At 33.0% G+C, this 18823-nt stretch overlaps 2 protein-coding genes across 3 annotated transcripts in view; one reads left to right on the top strand and one right to left on the bottom strand.

The window, feature by feature from the left end:
- The first annotated feature begins 1821 nt into the window (after positions 1-1821).
- LOC125863170 (transmembrane 9 superfamily member 7-like) lies at positions 1822-5935 on the top strand. The gene is made up of 7 exons (XM_049543339.1): positions 1822-2007; positions 3224-3388; positions 3498-3607; positions 3716-3824; positions 3913-4025; positions 4133-4283; positions 4378-5935. The coding sequence occupies exons 1-7, from the start codon at positions 1879-1881 to the stop codon at positions 5533-5535; spliced, it is 1935 nt and encodes a 644-aa protein (XP_049399296.1). The 5' UTR covers positions 1822-1878; the 3' UTR covers positions 5536-5935.
- A 922-nt stretch (positions 5936-6857) lies between these two features.
- LOC125862484 (beta-galactosidase) overlaps positions 6858-18823 on the bottom strand; it is a 299954-nt gene continuing 287988 nt past the window's right edge. The window contains exons 2-20 of one of the 2 annotated variants that reach the window (XM_049542568.1): positions 13166-13397; positions 12932-13027; positions 12734-12846; positions 12592-12658; positions 12407-12499; positions 12163-12306; positions 11226-11314; positions 11013-11118; positions 10828-10915; positions 9941-10059; positions 9695-9859; positions 9370-9542; positions 9147-9256; positions 8843-8952; positions 8538-8648; positions 8349-8459; positions 7955-8160; positions 7535-7871; positions 6858-7403 (exon numbers count right to left, since the gene is read on the bottom strand). In XM_049542568.1, the coding sequence (XP_049398525.1) occupies positions 7293-7403; positions 7535-7871; positions 7955-8160; positions 8349-8459; positions 8538-8648; positions 8843-8952; positions 9147-9256; positions 9370-9542; positions 9695-9859; positions 9941-10059; positions 10828-10915; positions 11013-11118; positions 11226-11314; positions 12163-12306; positions 12407-12499; positions 12592-12658; positions 12734-12846; positions 12932-13027; positions 13166-13336 (2520 nt within the window). In that variant the 5' untranslated portion in view covers positions 13337-13397 and the 3' untranslated portion in view covers positions 6858-7292. Of the gene's footprint in view, positions 7404-7534; positions 7872-7954; positions 8161-8348; positions 8460-8537; positions 8649-8842; positions 8953-9146; positions 9257-9369; positions 9543-9694; positions 9860-9940; positions 10060-10827; positions 10916-11012; positions 11119-11225; positions 11315-12162; positions 12307-12406; positions 12500-12591; positions 12659-12733; positions 12847-12931; positions 13028-13165; positions 13609-18823 lie in introns of those variants that run through there. The other variant, XM_049542570.1, reaches the window with a different exon arrangement.

Here is an 18823-nt window from a genome sequence, read left to right on the forward strand (position 1 = left end):
TTTAATTTTAAAAGTAAATTAAAGGAGGAAAACAACTTTTATCTGTTATAAATTAATATTTAGGGATCATTTGGTAACTGGATAGAGTTATGCAAATATTATGTAGTGTTTAGTTATGTAGAGATTAACAATATGTTCGTGAGCTAATTTTTATTTCTTTAACTTCAAAAGTAATTAGTAAGCTAATATTTATTATAATCATTAAAATAACCAATTATATAAATAACACATTAAAAATAAAGAAATACCAATAGATAAAAATAACAAAGTAAATAACAAATAACAAAAAATAATTAAGTAATTTGTATTCAATATGATTAAGCAATTAAGTAATATGTAATTTAAAATAAAATAAATAATAGATAACTAAAAAAAATTGTATTTTTAACTAAAAAGAAAAAAAAATTAACAAGAATTTAAGCAAAGAAATTGGAAGTAATTAAGCAATTAACAAGACAAAAAACTTAAAAGAATAAAATTGGTAGTGCTTTTTTAACATGTATTAATTATTTAATTTGTTGTAAATTAATATATATATATATATATATATATAAGAGTAAATTATATTAATATGGTGAATGTGTAATTTACCATTTTAATACATGTATAACTAATACCCACATAACTTATTCCGCCCTCTATCCCGCATAAATTATACATAGATTATCTCATAAGTTATACAAGTATTAATTATGTAGGATTAAACGCAATCAAATACCACATAAAAATACTACATGAATAACTTTTATACAACAGTTGAAAATCTGTCAACCAAACACTGGATAAAGTTAATACATGAATAACTCTTATCCTATTTGCAAACCAAACATGGTATAAAATTAATACATGAATAATCAAGTTATTCATGTATTAGCTTTGACCTATCCAGCTACCAAACGACCCCTTACTTAATTGGGACTAAGTTTGAAGCGTCTAAATATGAATGTTTATTGGAGAAAGTTATTCAACATTCCTTGGTTCATGGGGACGGCCCAATCCAATTAGTCATTAGAATAGGGTTGTAATAGGATTTTTCAAGCTCATTTAAAATTAGGGCTTATAAGTCTGGCTCATACAAGCCCTTGTCCATTAAGGTTTGATCGGGGTCGGTCCATGGGTCAAACTATTTATTTAAGGGTAACTTACAAAAATCGCAATACATATGAGTTAATTACTTAGATGTACGTTATGTTGTAATATTGTGAATCTTACTAGATTTTAATGTGTCCAGATACATAGATACATGAACTTAGATGTAATTTGTTCTAGATACACTCTATCCAATAGGAGATATAGACAAATCTTACGCCCTCGCCTCCTTCCTATCTCGCTCCCCGCTCTCTTATCACGCTTGCGTATATGGGATGCATCACACTAGATACATATATCTCGTGTATCTAGTATCCTAGATACATATTAATCAATTAGATTTTTGCTAGTGTTATTGAAACAACCCCATTGTTGTCATATTTAATTTGAAAATTCTCTCATTTTCTTGATGTTATAGAATTTTAAATTTGAAAAGAAAAAAAATGGCTAGCCCGCCCTAGCTCGCAACCGTACTAGGGTTAGTTAAGTTGAGTACTTTCAAGCCTTTCCAAATGAAGGGCCCGCCCTAGCCCCATTAAATTTCTTGGCCCACGCGGCGTGAGTCGGGTGGAGCTGGGTGACCCCTTTTTTGACAACTCTAGTTAGGGGTAAAATCCATTTTCTTTTAATATTAATTAACTTGAATAAGAAAACATTTAATTAACAAAATAAAATAAAGAAAAGATTAATATAGTAGTAGTAGTTATCAAAAAGGGTGAAGCATGGAATTTGTATAAAGCTTTCTCCTGATATCACACTTGTCGTTTTCGGCTCTCTCTGCAGGGAAGCATGGAATTCCACATGGATCGACGAAGATTATGCCGTCTCACCACCACCTTCTTCATCTCCTTCTTCTTCCTCATCTCCTTTACACATTCCTTCTATCTTCCTGGTGTTGCTCCTCGAGATTTTCAAACTGTACACCACCCGTTTCCCCTCTTGATTTGTTTTTTTAACCAAAAAGAATGGTTTTGGGATCAGCTAGTAAATTTGGGTGTCCACTAATTTCAACCAATAATCATTTCTTAGATGATTGAGATGTTTTTCAGTTTTGGGTGTCTATTAATATCTACCCATAATCATTTCTTGAGTGATTCAGACATTTTTCTAGTTTTGGGTGTCAAGTAATTCATACCCATGATCATTTTCTTGAATGATTGTGACATTTTTAGTTTTTGGGCTTCCAGCAATTTCTACCCATAACCATTTTCTTGAATAATTCAGAGATTTTTTTATTTTGGGTGTCCAATAATGTCCCTCCATGATCATTTCTTGAATAATTTGATTTTCACCAACTGTTGAAGCTTTGATATAGTATGACATGTTTTTAAGATGGGGTTCTGATGTGATATGTGATTGTAGTAATGGACGTGAATTCATATGGTGGCTTAATTGAGTGGTTGATTGTAGTAATGGACGTGATAATTTATATCATATGTTGATGGACTAATCCTAGAAAAAAAGTCACTTTTGATTAATTTTGCTGAAGTTGAGCTCAAGTTGTCTGCTGGATAGGCATCTTATATGATATCATCACAACTCTTTGTTACAATGAAGGCAGTTTTCACCTGCTACATATATATTTTTGTATCCTCTATATATAGACCGCGTAGAGACAGTGAATGTGTGTGCCCCTACTAAATGGTTTGCTTGAATGACTGCCTTTGGCAGAATACATTCAACTCATAGCAAATGTGTGATAAGATTAAAAAAGAAAAGGTTACTAATTCAGTGTGAACTCAATGGAGAAATGTGGTATATTCTAAAACTCTGAGATCTCCTTTCCAAAGAGGAAGAGACCCTTTTGACGTTTCTTTTTATTGAATCTGTTTCTCTTGAGGTCTTTATATGTTTGTCTATTGAAAATCCTATCCAAGAAATATTTGTCATTGCAGTGATTTTATACTAGTTGTGGGGTAGAAACATCTGAGCGAAGATCACTGAAAAGATACTATTTTGCTTTGTTTGGACTTTGGGTGTTGCTATATGTTATGTGATATGTGTTATGCTTTCTGTTTGATTCTTCCCACTTCTAGCGGAAAAGAACAAACTTTCTGTAAAGGGACAACTCTTTGCTGCTTTCTCTGCTATGTATAATTGTGTAAAAAAGCTGTTCTTATCTATGTTCTTACAGGGTGATCCACTTAATATCAAAGTAAACAAGCTGTCATCTACAAAGACACAACTACCATATGACTATTACTTCTTGAAGTATTGCAAACCTACTGAAATTTTGAATAGTGCGGAGAATTTGGGGGAGGTTCTTCGAGGGGACCGAATAGAGAATTCAGTTTATACTGTAAGGATATGCTGTTTCCGTCTAGTTTGAAAATGGCACTAAAAATGTTTGTTCATGTACTTTCTAGTGAATTGGCTGCGTTGGTTATATCTTGTAAATTGATTCACAGTTTCAAATGAGACAAGAACAGCCATGTCAAGTGGTTTGTCGACAAAAACTTATTGCTGAATATGCAAAGAACTTCAAGGAAAAGATTGATGATGAGTACAGAGTCAATATGTACGATAAATTCAGTTTAATTTTTCTTTTCCAGTTCAGTCCCACCATGCTCATGATTTTGCACCACCATAAAAAAATTAACTTTGATCATTCAAATAAATTATGCAGGATTCTGGATAACCTTCCTGTTGCTGTTCTTAGACAAAGGCGAGATGGGAGTCAGTCAACTACTTATGAGCATGGTTTCCGTGTTGGATTCAAGGGAAATTATGCTGGGGTTAGTGCAATCACTGGATTAATATAGAATGATGACATAATACTTGCTAAGTAATCTAACCGTTAATGCATTCACTTGCTTCTGCCAGAGTAAAGAGGGGAAGTATTTTATCAACAACCACTTAAGTTTTCGAGTCATGTACCATAAGGATCTTGATACTGATACAGCTCGTATTGTTGGGTTTGAAGTCACTCCAAATAGGTTTAGATGCAAACCTGTTCCTTTCTGTTTGTATTCAATTTTTTCATTCTTGGGGGAAGGTATAATTATTCCTGGATGTTCTTCTCTTACTTGATTTTTCTTGACAGCATTAAGCATGAGTACAAGGAGTGGAATGACAAGAACCCTCAAGTGACGACGTGCAACCAGAATACAAGAAATTTAATTCTAGGTGGTGTTATACCCCAAGAAGTAGATACAGATAAGGAAGTTGTATTTTCTTATGATGTTTCCTTCAAGGTATTCTACTTATTGAACTGTTATCTGTGTCCTGCTTCAGGCACAAAACAACTATTTATGGTTTGTTGATTTTCTTTTAACTGTTTTTCTGCAGGAGAGTGAGATAAGGTGGGCTTCTCGTTGGGATACATACCTTCTCATGAATGATGATCAGATTCACTGGTTTTCCATCATAAACTCTCTTATGATTGTCCTCTTCCTTTCTGGTATGGTCGCGATGATCATGATGAGAACTTTGTACAGAGATATTGCTAACTATAATCAACTGGAAACACAAGATGAAGCTCAGGAAGAAACAGGATGGAAACTTGTTCATGGAGATGTTTTCCGCCCTCCTACTAATTGTGGATTATTGTGTGTTTATGTTGGGACTGGTGTCCAGATATTTGTGATGACACTAGTGACAATGATGTTTGCTGTGCTGGGTTTCTTGTCGCCTTCTAACCGTGGTGGACTTATGACTGCCATGGTTCTGCTCTGGGTCTTCATGGGGTTGTTTGCTGGTTTTTCTTCTGCACGTCTTTACCGAACATTCAGGGGAACACATTGGAAGAGGATTACCTTGAGAACTGCTTTTATGTTCCCTGGTATACTTTTTGCTGTCTTCTTTGTGCTGAATGCTCTCATCTGGGGAGAGAAATCTTCTGGAGCAGTGCCTTTTGGAACTATGTTTGCTCTTGTGTGCTTATGGTTTGGTATCTCAGTGCCTTTAGTGTTTGTTGGCGGATACATGGGCAATAAAAAAGTGGTCACTGAAGAGCCGGTTAAGACAAACAAAATACCTAGACAAATACCGGAGCAACCATGGTACATGACACCTGCGTTTTCAATTCTTATCGGTGGTATTCTTCCATTTGGAGCTGTTTTCATCGAGTTGTTCTTCATTTTGACTTCCATATGGCTGAACCAGTTCTACTACATCTTTGGCTTCCTTTTTATAGTCTTTCTGATCTTGATAATCACGTGTGCGGAGATAACAATGGTTCTCTGCTACTTCCAGTTGTGCAGTGAAGATTATTATTGGTGGTGGAGAGCTTATCTGACTGCTGGATCCTCGGCATTGTACTTCTTTCTCTATTCAGTCTTCTATTTCTTCAGCAAGTTGGAAATCACAAAGCTGGTTTCCGGAATCTTGTATTTCGGTTACATGTTGATTGCATCCTACGCCTTCTTTGTGTTAACGGGAACAATTGGTTTCTATGCTTGCTTCTGGTTTGTTCGGAGGATCTACTCCTCTGTGAAGATCGACTGATCAAGAGATTTCGAAATTTAGGAAGTGGTCATGTTGATTGCAGCATATGCCTCCTTGGTGATATACTTGCTTGTGCTTTGTCCAGAAAATATACTCCTTGGTGAAGATTGAGTACTGACCATATCTCATAGTATGTAGTGGTATAGTGAAAATGGTCTTACTTTTGCTGACTTTGATACATAGAAAGAGTTGCAAAGTTTTTTGTTTTCGTTACTTCATAAGACAAAGGCTGAAATTTCCTGCCTGCTAACGACCATTTCGATTCCAGTTCACAGGCTTGGTTTGTTTCTTATCATTCTTAGTTTATTTTGTTGGTTACATTGTTGACACATTTTTTGTAGCTTTTAGCAATACATTTGGATACCTTACACACTCCCTAGAGGTATGCAAGTATTTTTGGGTTTTAAGCTTCTTTTTTTCTTCCTTTTGTAATGTTTGGAAAAAAATAAAAGAATATTTCTAAGCACGTACTTTTAGATCAAATAAGTACGTACTTATCAAAATAAGCTAAAAATCAAAGTTGGATATTCCCAACTTATGAGTTTTGAGCTTATAAGCTATTTTGTAAATGTCAATCCAAACACTCTCTTAAGTCAAGCCTATAGGTAAACAAACTCCAAATGACATCAAATTTGACAAGAGGAATGGGCCCTTCACCCAAAATCCCAAAATTACAACTATTTATGACTTGAGGAGAAGTATTGAAAAATGGCTTAAATTCCATTTTTTTCGACCAAACACACTCAAAGTGGGGGACATGGGACCAGCCATATCTCCAAGGTGTGTTTAATAGGCCTATTTTCAACAAATATTAATAGGTTAGTCACATGGGCAGTGGCGGAGCCAAAATTTTTAATTAGGGAGTTTAAAATCTGAAGAAATAGACACACGAAGTAGCCTAAGGGGGTTCAACATCTACTATATATACATAAAAAATTATTTTAACCATGTAAAAATAATATAATTTTCCGCCAAAGGGGGTCGAATAACCCTCCTAAAGATAGCGCATGGATCGGAGCCACCTTATACGAAAGGTGTGATCTGCTGCACACCTATGTTGGAAAACTATGTGATGTACAAATATTAAATGTATAGTTATTATAAGTGTATATTTAATTATGAACACCCCTAACACAACTGGGGAAGAAAATTTGCACACCCTCGACCAAATTTGTTGAACGTTATGCTACATTTCTTTCTGAATGTGCTTTAGAAAGCATTTTCATATTTAGTTTTGTCCACTTGCATAGCTGATAGCTGTCAAGAAACAACACTTTTGACAGACATGATGAAACATCCAATATCTTAACAGACAACACATGTTGAGGAACAAGAGTGAGAAAGCATAGTAATTGAAAGAGCTTGATGGTACTACAACATAATAAAAAGCATTTCTCTATGTGCAAAGCAATGAATTATTGCTTTCTTACATACATGATGATTGTACAATGTTGAAGTTCATGGAAGCAAAATGCTTTCCAAGTCTCTCACCCTAACACAAACAAAATTTGCACATCGGCTCATCAAGAATCGTCTTGATGTGTAATTAGACTAAACCTCACATGTACAGAATCTTTCGCCAATCATCTTCGTAATCAGGTGAGCTTTGATCAAAGAGGTGTGTTGCTGAACTGTACAACTTCAACCCCAGCAGAGCCAAAAAAATGGTAGTGTGGATTTATGGATGTCTAGTAGCTCGTTCGAAAAATGTTTATAGGAGTGGTTAAGTATTTTTATCACTTGTATACTCAGGATCATCAACTACAAATGGCTTCCACTGAGAGTTTCTTTAGAACATTTCGACAAGGATCGCCTCCAAAATTCTCCGGTGTTACCTGTACTGAGCAAGACTCTTTCCCAACACAATTCTGCAAGTATAGTAATAATAACCAATTTAAGATGCAAATAAATCAGTCTAGCTCAGAGATTGTTAGGAAAAGATGCTATATTGACCAATCAGTTTCTCATGTCAACTCATTAAATTAGGATTCATAAATACCTTTTTGAAAGCATCATATGAGCGCGGAGCATGGCAGCTTCCCTGCTGGAAGCTTCCACAAACTCCCTCTGGTGTTCCAAAGCTTGCAAATTTGATTGAAGAAATCTTCTGACCAGGTGCACACTTAAGATGGACTTTAGGCCTGAGAGGTCTGTCAAATTTACCAGATACTAGCCTCTGCCAATTCAACAACTGTGGTTGCCACTCATATATATCAGCACAAGCACTTGCTATTTCTCTTTTGACTAAAGTGATTCCGTAAGGATCTCCTCCCCATTCCTCGAATACAACTAACAAATTTCCAGTAGGATACAGCCAAGACCGGGGTACATGGTACCTGAATTTATGATTCTCAGTAAGTTGGAGCTTCTTGTTACTGTTACATCAGAGTAAAATTCACTAAGGTTTGTCATTACTTACCATCTTTGTGAGCCCTCACCACAGTTAGTTAGGCACTTTTTTTCATCAAACCAGCCAGTATAGTTACAGACACTACAACTTCCAGATGATTTATATGCAGGCCAGTGGCGTCCAAGGCTCTGACCATTTATCCATACTTGACCTTTGCCCATAGTATTCATATCTAAAGCCAAAGGCTCATTTCCATCTGGAGCATTGAATGTAGTCTGTAAACACAGCAAAGGGATTTAGTGGGCTTTTCCTCAGATCTTTTGAAGGCTTGATATGATCCGTGTTACAGTAAATGCTAGCACTGCTCCATAAAGCGTAATCCTTTAAGTAATATTACTTTCTTATTGAAAGATAACTTTTACTTTTAATAACTAAAATGGTAGAGAAGACATGAGTTATGCACCTTATACCAACTGAGTGGCTGCTTCTGAGCCACTAAAGAGCCTTCCACCCACTCCACGGATGGGCTACCACTGAGTGAATGAAGACTCAGGGCTTCTCCTTTTAGACCAACCTGGTGAAACAAATAAAAAAGTCAGGTAGACAGGCATTATAAGCAAACAATTTTGTTTGAACATCTAAAAAGACAAACCTTGTAGAACCATTTCTGCCATGTTAAATCTCTTGTTCCCTCGTTAAGTCCATTAAGTGAAACTGGTCCAAGAACACCAGCATTCCATGTCTCAAAATGAGGGCCAACGTTCTAAATTCAAGCACATGTAAAAGCAAGACACGTGATGAGCATATTTTGGAAATACTGAAGTATAACTCTCAAAATCAGTTTCACTTTAGTGCAATGTGTAGAACGAAGCAACTGCCATGAGCCGATAACCAGGCATATGTATGATCATATGCACGTGTAATAGAGAAAGAGAGGGTGGGGAGAGAGGGACATACTGGAAGACCAACAGCAATGCTTAGCAAAGAAATCTTGTTCACACCAGCTCTCAGATTTATACCATTGCTGAAAGTTAGTTTTGGGTCCTCTAAACTTCCGTACACAGTTCCTGCAAAAAGTTTGGATGAACGGAAACATCAAATAACAATGTGCTGCTTGACTGGGACATCAGTTTTTTTTCTTACGCCAAATTGTTTCCTCGGCCGTAAATTGCAAGCAATCAAAAGCCTCAAACCTCCGATATAAAACACCAAAATAAAAAGAGATTCAAACCACAATTGTATGTAACAAAAGACGTCAGACCTGCTAATTGACCATTCACAAATACATGCAATGCATGGCCAGCAGAGAAGACCGTAAGCCAAGGCCAATTTCCACTATTCAAAAATCCTTCTGTTGGATCAATCTGAATGCTGCGGGTAAACATTATTAATTATAAACATGTGAGCAATATAAAGTAGTTCAAGTGTAATTAACTTCCTTATTTTGTTTGTGAAGCAATACTAGAAGCTACAGAAGCACTTACTCAGTCATATACCACAAGTAATCAGATACATCTCTTGTGATATTTATCTGCTCCAATAACCCAACAACTGTGAAAGTATCGTCTTCATGCAATGCTGCGTCTTCATTGTATGACTCCCATGAGAATCCTCTACTGACTGGAGTCATCTTCATCTGAGAACTTTGAGCACCAACCTTTACATTGAATTAAGAGTGCTGTCAGACTTCTGACTGTGGAGTTACGTATAAGGCATTCTCTCAAGAAAGTAAAATATTAGAAAATTGTGAGATATTCATGGTTATGTACTAATAACACAAGTACTTCAGGAGAAGAGTTTTTTTCTCACCCTTGCAGTATTATAGACAGTGTTCTTGCAGTCAGGAAGAATGCTGATAGACCAGGGTGGCAAGTTATAATGCATGTTCCCAAATGCCACTTTAGCAAAAGAGTGCTGGTTGTAATTTGCTAGGAAGGCAGCACAGGCCCCAGACTCCGACTTAAAAACACGTGCCTGTAAGAGAAAATGAACGTTTGTTTTCACTTCAATTCTGGTAATGATGATTAGTTTAAGAAGAACCCAAATAAATGTCACCTCTTGATAGTTTCCCAAGGATGTCACAGTTGGATCTGCAGATACTAAAGCTGGCTCACAGAGCTTTATTGCTCTATGTAGATCTTTCAGATGACCCCATTTAGGCTGCCGTAATGACCCTGAAGATCAAAGGGAAAAAGTTCACTTAGGCAAAACGATTATTTCCACTTCAGTTGCTCTTTTTTTCCATCTTTTACATCTTCTTCCTAGTTCTAATCATGGACTTGACTGTAAAGAAACCTCATAAGTTTTTCTCAATAGCAGTAGACTAACTGAACAACAACATAGTATGATGTAAGTTTTTATCAACAACCATAGATTAACTGAGAAACATAATTTCATTTATGATGAAGAACAGGACTCCAAGTAATTAATTTAATGGAACTGCTAGCATCAGTAAAGCTACCAAAAGTGGTTGAACTTATTCTATCAAACTTGGGAAATTCATCAAGTTTTAGGAGAAGCAGTAGACATTGCTTTAAATGCAGCTTGCATGCCTACTACAACAGGTACATGGCCTTCTGAACTAGAATGACTTGAAATTAGTGATCAAAGCATTCAGCCCTATATACAGCAATGATTTGTTTTCGAGTAAGTAAAGGTGTACAACATGGAAAACTGACATTCCATCCAAACAGAAGCACAGATAATTTGGCAAGGAGTCAGAAATGGAAGCGCTGACCCTCACACATGAGTGAAAAAACTTATGGAAAGCAGTGTACTAATGTAAACAGGAATAACAGGAAAAGAAAAAAGAGTTCACAAAAAAAAATCCCTTTTCCCTATAAAAATGGTATGGAACAAAACAGGAAACAGAATTTGATCCTTAACCATCTCCTTACATTAAAGATGTTCAATCCAAACATAGATTTTAAGAAAGAACATACCAAATTCATCTAGGGGTGCATCATAGTCATAACTAGTAGCAATAAATGGGCCACCAGATGTCCTTCCAAAGTTTGTTCCTCCATGATACTGGCCAAAAAAAGAGGAAAAATAGGATCATAGAACAATGTATATTTCTTGGATTCAGAAGATACATACATCTAAATGTTAAAGTCCAATGAATTACCATATAGTAATTGATGAAGGAGCCTCCCGTTTGTATAAATCTTGCGACAGCAAATGCCATATCCTCTGCAGGACGGTAAGGAACTGGACCTCCAAATTCAGTAAACCTGCCAGCATTATCAAAACAGAAAATCATCCCGTCATGAACTCTAGCAAAGATGTAAAATAAGATATTGTTCACCTATTGCTTATGAGAGATGAATATGCAGTTTACCAAGCTGTCCAGGCTTCAGTCCACATCTTGGGTTTATTAGCCTTATTTGGTGTGAAGTAGTCACAGTAGAAACCATTGCAGGTATTAATCTGAGCAGGGAAAAGAGATACATTAAGGTAAAATACCCGAGAAAATTTTATTAAAAAGGAAAGAGGAACAGAAAACATGCCAATACAAGTTATGTTTCCAGGATGTTTTAAAGTATTAGTAAAAGTAGCTATCAGGAACAGGGGAAGTACAGTATCTCTCTGCTTGCAAGTTTGATTCAGACAGGTAAAGAATTTTTTTTTTGCAAAACACTAAGGGGTCGTTTGGTAGGGTGTATAAGAATGGTGCTAAATAGGGTGAATTAGTAGCGATTGCATTAGTAATGCTAGAATTAGTTATGCTGAGATTATTTCTTATGCATTGTCTAGTTTGGTGTATTAAAAATAACATGCATTGCATAGTTTCTAAAAAAAATATTTGTTTACAAAAATAACCTCAACAAATACGGTGGAAAGGATATGGAAAAGGTTTTGAGGGACAATTGTGTCTTTAACAATGCTAATGCAAGCATTAAAAACCCTTGCATTGCTGATACCATATGCATTGCATAATACCAAATAGAGTGTATACATTAGTTATACTTAAGTTGAAAAAGTTCACCCAACAAGGTATTAGTAATACACAAAGCTAATGCATGCATTATTTATTCTAATGCATCCTACCAAACGACCCCTAAGAAACAACATATTCACAAGTCAGTGATTACAAGAGTCAAAGGTCACTGAATATTTTTTTTAAGAGACAAGAAAACAGATAGGAGTAGGAACAAAAGCCGCCCCATGTGCAGGGACTAAAACTATTTTATTTAATTAATTCATCAACATCTAGGTTGACAACTGACAATAATTTTTGCATAGAAAATTAATGAAATTATATAGAATCCACTTACAATAGGATCAGGAACATCATCTTGCTTGCACATGATCCATGGGACACCAGTGCCAAGATCCACAGCCATTTTGGCTGCCCACTCTGAGTAAACTTTACCAGGTTCACCTAGTTCCCACTCCATAGGTCCATATTCATTTTCTATCTGTCAAAAAAAAAATTCAAAGACAAATATCTTCATCAAACAAATTTGCAAGATTAGTGGAGAAAATGATAACAAAAGATACTGAAGTTTCTTTAACAACCTGAGATAGAATAATTGGACCACCCTGATTTTCATAGAGCTTTTCTGCTTTCATCATATCAACAATCTTAGTAGTGAACTTTTGCATTGCAGCCTACATTACAGCATTTACACAAAGAATAACACCCAAATTAGAAACCAGTCACATTGAAATGAAGAACTTTTCATATGACAACTTGATCTAACCTTGAAAGGCTCATTGTCTGTTCTGAAACTGATACCTGGAACATACTTCAGCCAAACAGGAAAACCCCTGAAATTAAAACAAGTAATATGAGCAAGAACTTAAATTTATGCCTATATGGGGTGTCATAATTTTAAGCCATACCCAAAATTCCATTCAGCACATGCATAAGGTCCAATCCTAAGATGGACATAAAGTCCTGCTTCTTGCACCACTTTGATGAACTTCACTAAATCATACCTCTCTTCAAAATAATACTAGAAAGGGAAAGTAAAGTTAAACACTAGCAGCAAATGATGAAAAACATGAAAAATAAAATAAAAAATGAGCTACTTTACTCACTTTCCCTTCTTCAGGCTCATGCCCATTCCAGAAAACATAAGTCTGTATAACATCCACTCCCCCTTCTTTTGCCTTCTGAATAAGATCTGGCCACATCTGTGTAACCCCAAAACAAGGAAAAAGATTTAAACTTTAAGACACCCATTTGCCAAAAGAACAATCTTGAACAAAAACATGGAACATCAAAACCAACATATGAAGTAAATTTATTTATTTATTGACTTGAGAATATACCTCAGGGGTGCTTCTAGGGTAGTGAATGGATCCAGAAATGAGAATTTTTCTTTGTCCATTTATAATGATAGCTTTATGGTCATATGAAACAGAAGCAATTCCACAAGAAACCCATAAACACAATAACAACATCAGCAACATTGCAATCCAAGAACCCATATTTGTCAGCATTGAGACAAATCAAGAATCAAGATTGTGCCTTTACAAGGCACTGAACTAATGAACTAACTTCCTGCCAACCCCCACACCTTATTATTCCTTTTTTTTTTATCAAGTTGCAAACTTTATTCTATTCTTGCAATTATATAGGGATTGAAAAAAAAAGTATTGAAGGGAAAACAGCTGTTATTGTTGCCTGAGGAATTTTCTTCTTTTTTTTATCTTTTTTATGTTTATACCAGTAGTCCATACTTTTTTTCTAGTGCTTAGCAAAAGAACAAAGAAGAAAGAGAAACTTGCTGCCTAGAGTAGTAGTACAAGTTCCAAGTAGATCACATTTATTCAATTATTAAGGGTCTGTTTGGCAAGAAAATTGTGGATATTTACTTCTTTTTATTCCAATTTATAAAAGAAAAGGAATGTTTATTTTCTTTCTTTTGCGATTCTTTAATTTTAATTTTTTCTATAAAGCTACTATAATTTAAGACAAAAAATATTCAGAACATCTTTATCCTTCTAGTTCATATGAAGTGAATTGTTAATATTTTTTTCATAGTTCAAAATAAGTGAATTTTTTAATGTTAAAAAAAAATTATTGAATTTTTTTTTTATATTTACCCTTCATTTAATAAGGTTCTTAACGAAGTACTTTATAGTAGTTTTTAGGAGATAAATTTTGAAACAATTAAAAGGATAATAATGAAACAACACACCTCGCGGAATCTCTCATGGATGGATAAAATGTGTAAATTTTATTACTATTTCATGAAAATAAAAAGATTGTTTCTAAAAGACCCTTGGCTCAGAGGTAGCAATTTTAGATACAAAAATGAAACTATAGTGAGTTACAAGAAAACAGTGTGAAGTCTACGGGGAGGAAGCAACACTACAACACAATAGTGCACTAGAATAGATTATTAAAAATAATAATAAATGATGATGGATATATTTTTTAAAAAGTACAGTAAAACAAGATAACAATATTGAAAATGTGAAAAATTATGCGTACTTATTTGAAAATGTGTTTGACCATAAATACTATAAATTAGACTTGTTTTTTGAATTTTTATGAGTGATTTGGAATGAGAAATTGCAATAAATTTTTGGTATTTTGAAATTAACTTTAAGCTAAATTTCAAAATTTTATTGCCAACCATAATTTTTGAAAAAAAAAACTATTATCAAAATGCCCACTTAATAACTTTTCATAATTAATATTGAATTTTATTGTAAAATGCATTGAATCCGGTGTTTATTAAAACTTGGAAGTATTTAAAACTCATTTAGGGAAGTAATTCTAAATAAAATGTGGGATTATTTATTTTATTTTATTTTATATTTGATTGAATCTTAATTTCGATATAACTAATTTAAGGATTATTTGTATCATATTTGTAAATTGTAATATTAATTTTATAGCACACTCAGCTAAATACTAGTTTGATAATTGATACCACTACTCACATGATAAAATAATAAAATAATAATAATGCTTCTCCATTATATTCATTATTCACTAAATAATTTCATCTTGCATTATATTTCTCATACTATAATTTTCTCAAAAACCAAACAACCCCTAGTTTTATATATTTAAGATAAATTCCATCTGGTGTGTGACTTTTAAGATTTTTACCCACTATTCGTTTAAACTATCGTCATTTCTTCATAATCATGTCACTTAGTTATTTTTTTAATTCCAAATTATTGATATTTTAAGTTTGGACACGTGAATTAAGAAAAGGAGGCCTTAAAACTTATAAATAATTTAAATTTATTTTGATATCAAACAATTTAATAGCATATTCTTTTTAAGGAGAAGGGTTTGATACATCTTTCAATTTTGTTATTTAAAATTAATATATTCTTATTTTGAAAGTAACTCACATATACTTTTACTAGTACACACATAACTCACATATATCTTCTTCTTTTTTGCTCGAAAGAGGGAAAAAATCAATTTTTTTATTTATTTATTTTTTAATTCTAAGTTTTATGATTAATAATCTTTAAATATAGTTTAGTACATTTCATATATCCATAATTGAAGATCATGTATTCAAAATTTTCTCTACTTTTTAATTTCATATCAAATTAAAATCAGATAAATAAACTACAACGGAGGCATAACAAAATGGAATAATTAGTTGAGAATAATTATGTGAGAACTTTTGGACTTTGTTAAAAGCACCTAGGTTGGGCCCTTTGTGCATTTATTTTTTTAACTATGTATTGGGACCCACTTTTCCATATTTCCATTCAATAAACTAATTTTCACACTGCCTTTATGAAGCATAAGATTTTTTTATTAAATCGGCGCAAATAGCTTAATTACAAGTACTAAGGATTGTTTGGCTTTAATTTTAAAAATGTAAATTTTAATGCGGGGCTTTTAAGCTACTACACAAAGATTCATTTATTAAAAAAAAAAAAAATGCCTTTGTTTTTTTTCTCAAATGAATAAACGCTACTACGCAAGTAACAATATCTTTATAGTCACTATTACAAATAATTGGTTGGTACGTGATGTTTACTCTCTCAAGAAGAGTGCGTATGATATTTTTAATTATTTTTCATCAACTGCACACTTTGTTTAGATATTTAATATGAAATTGTGATTTAAAATTATTATATTTGAGCATACAATAATTTATGGTATTTGAACGTATAATATTCTAAAGATTATGTATATTGTATTTGTAATATTAATTTGTACATAGGGCCTCGAATTTACCATAAAGTGCGTGAAGCTGCATTCTTTTTGTCTTCGTAGTTTTTTATACTTTTTCGTATTGAAATGCCATGTTTGCTTAGTAATTCTTGCAAAGAAGAATTTCTAGCAAAGGTGGAGCCAGGATTTGAGGTTTATAGACTCATATAGAAGTAACAAATAGAAATGGATAAGTCAAATCAAATTTAGGCAGGTCGAATCGAATATCAATGGATCAAAAATGAGTCGGGTAAAAATCGTTAAAATATTTGAGTTATACATAATATGCATAAAGAATGGGTAAATAAAAGGATAAATGAATATTCATATTATCCATTACTTCTTATTATATAAAAGAAATAAATATTCTTAAATTATAAATATTTTTTTTTATTATTTTCTACTTTTAAAGTGTGTCTGATATGAAGGAATATTTCATCTCTTGTATAATAATATATAATAATCGATAATTTAATGAATTGAGTGTCGATGACTAACTTTTCTTAAAATTCTAATTTTGAAATTACAGTTATGAAATAGTGAAAAGAAATAATAGTAAGTGATCCGGGTTTTATTTCTTGTTGTAAATTTTATGTTTTGATTTAAAAAAAAAACTTTTTAATAGAATTTCTATAAATAAAAATTAGGCAACAAAGGAAAAAATATGTAAGTTTTATGTTTTCTTTTTTAAAAAAAGAATAGAAAGCATATAGATAAAAATAAAATAATAGGTGAAACTAGTGGGTTTCAAATCTACATATTTGGTTGTTATAAAAAATCTGATTCTTTACATTGAATCAAATGTTGTTTCGTTAGTGGGTTTTTCACTTATAAGTTTGTTATATTTACTATCATTTTATATATATATATATATATATAAAGAGAGAGAGAATTTATGCAAAAGTTATTGAGTTTGTCCGAACTTTCCTCTTACACAATAGCTTCACTCGTAGTTTTCAGTATTGAGCGATCAATAGCTTGAAAAAGATAATTTTTCACTTTGACATTCTTTAACCTTAGATAAGGATGGACAACGGATCGGAACGGAACCATCGGACCGGAACGAACTGGTATCGGACCGGAACGGCACGGTTTGACCGGTTTGTTGACCGGTACCGGGATGAACCGAACCGAAATTACCTAGATGGATACTCGGTTCTGTCCCGTCCCACTATTTATCGGGATGGAACCGGAATGAAATAGGATGGGATAAACGAGACGCTATTTCAAAAAATGATTAAAAAAAAAATTAGTTATTTTGATTTTTTGAATTACGAAAATATGAATTTTTTTTATTTTTCTAGTTTAAATTAATAGTTTTGAAATTTATAATGTAATTTTACTTAATTTTATTTTAAAGATATTTTTTTAAAATTTTTACCTATCAAGTTTGCAAGTTAAGTTTAATAAAGTTTTTTTTTTAATGTTTTTGAACTTAGTTTTCAAGATTTGCCTCTTTTGAAGTTTATAAGTTACTACTTATTAATATATTATAACTTATAACCTATATTTATAACTTGTAATTTAAATAACTTAAGTTTGTAATTTTAAAAAATTAAATAAAAATAAGGATAAAACAATGACACAAATTAAAAAATATCAATCCAATTTATTTAAATTTGTATTACAAATTACAATTACAATTTACAACTATTAGTAGAGTGCATAATTTACGCAGTCACCTTCTAGGAAGGGTTCTGTTTCAACTAAGCCTCGAATGTAATACTAATAGTTGTATAGTCCCGTAAAGCCTTTCTCTAACTCAGCTATAGGTTGACTGTGATCAACTACTGGTCTTGGTAAAACACGTTGACGATCTTAAAGTTTCATACCATCGTCACTACCACATCCAATGGTTGAATCTATGAAAAGTTCATATTGACTATCTAACTTTGGAAGTCCTTGATTTCTCCGCTAAGCATTTATCCAATCTATAAACAACGCCGATATCTCCAAATTGTCTTCTGCTAACGAATATCTGTGGTCTCCAATTTAAAATCTTGTCGCGCTGAAAGCTGCCTCCGAAGCTACTGATGATCCTTGAATTGCAAGCACATCCTTCACCATCCTACTAAGTTTTGGAAATTGAGTTCCACGAGTCCTCCACCAGTTCAGTAGTTGTGGTATACCTTCCTCGTTTGTAATATTACATGAACCTTATTCAAGATATTTAACAAATTCACATTTATTAGAAGAGTCAAGACCAAGTTTATGTTTCACTCTACCATGGGCACCTACTCGAGGCATAGACATTTGAGGATTTTCAACATTATCTAAGGAATAATATTTATCATTCATTTATTTAGCAAGTAATTTTATACTATTTTGACATGTTACCAAATCAGGTTATTCTTCTGGTTTAATATCTAATTTTTGATAAATGCATTCAACTAAAGCTTTTACACCATATTTTTATATTCAGGGTTGAAAAGAATTGCAGTTAAATAAATTTGAGGGATAGGAAAAAAATATTTCTTAAATTTTGTAATCATAACTTCAATTGCACTAGTAAATAATTCATTTGTTTTATATTCAGAAAAGAGAGATGAAATCTCACATATATGTATTAAAATTTCGAAAATAGTAGGATAATACATTCCAGAAAAAACTTTAGTAGCATCATAAAATGATTTCAAAAATATTCTAAGTTCATTTACTTCATCCCAATCACTATCATTAAGTTTAAATTCAGGATAAGCATTATAACTATTAAATTGCATAGTAATAGGTTTTCTATATGTATAAGCAACTTCAGGCATATCATAAAAGGAATTCCATCTAGTTTTTAC

This window comes from Solanum stenotomum, chromosome 4 (genome assembly GCF_019186545.1).
Source record: "Solanum stenotomum isolate F172 chromosome 4, ASM1918654v1, whole genome shotgun sequence".
Lineage (NCBI taxonomy): Eukaryota > Viridiplantae > Streptophyta > Magnoliopsida > Solanales > Solanaceae > Solanum > Solanum stenotomum.

Coding starts and splice junctions, on each gene's coding strand:
- LOC125863170 (XM_049543339.1), top strand. CDS start 1,879: ATGGAATTCCACATGGATCGACGAAGATTATGCCGTCTCACCACCACC. Junction 3,608..3,715: donor GATGAGTACAGAGTCAATAT/GTACGATAAATT, acceptor TAAATTATGCAG/GATTCTGGATAACCTTCCTG. Junction 4,284..4,377: donor CTTATGATGTTTCCTTCAAG/GTATTCTACTTA, acceptor GTTTTTCTGCAG/GAGAGTGAGATAAGGTGGGC.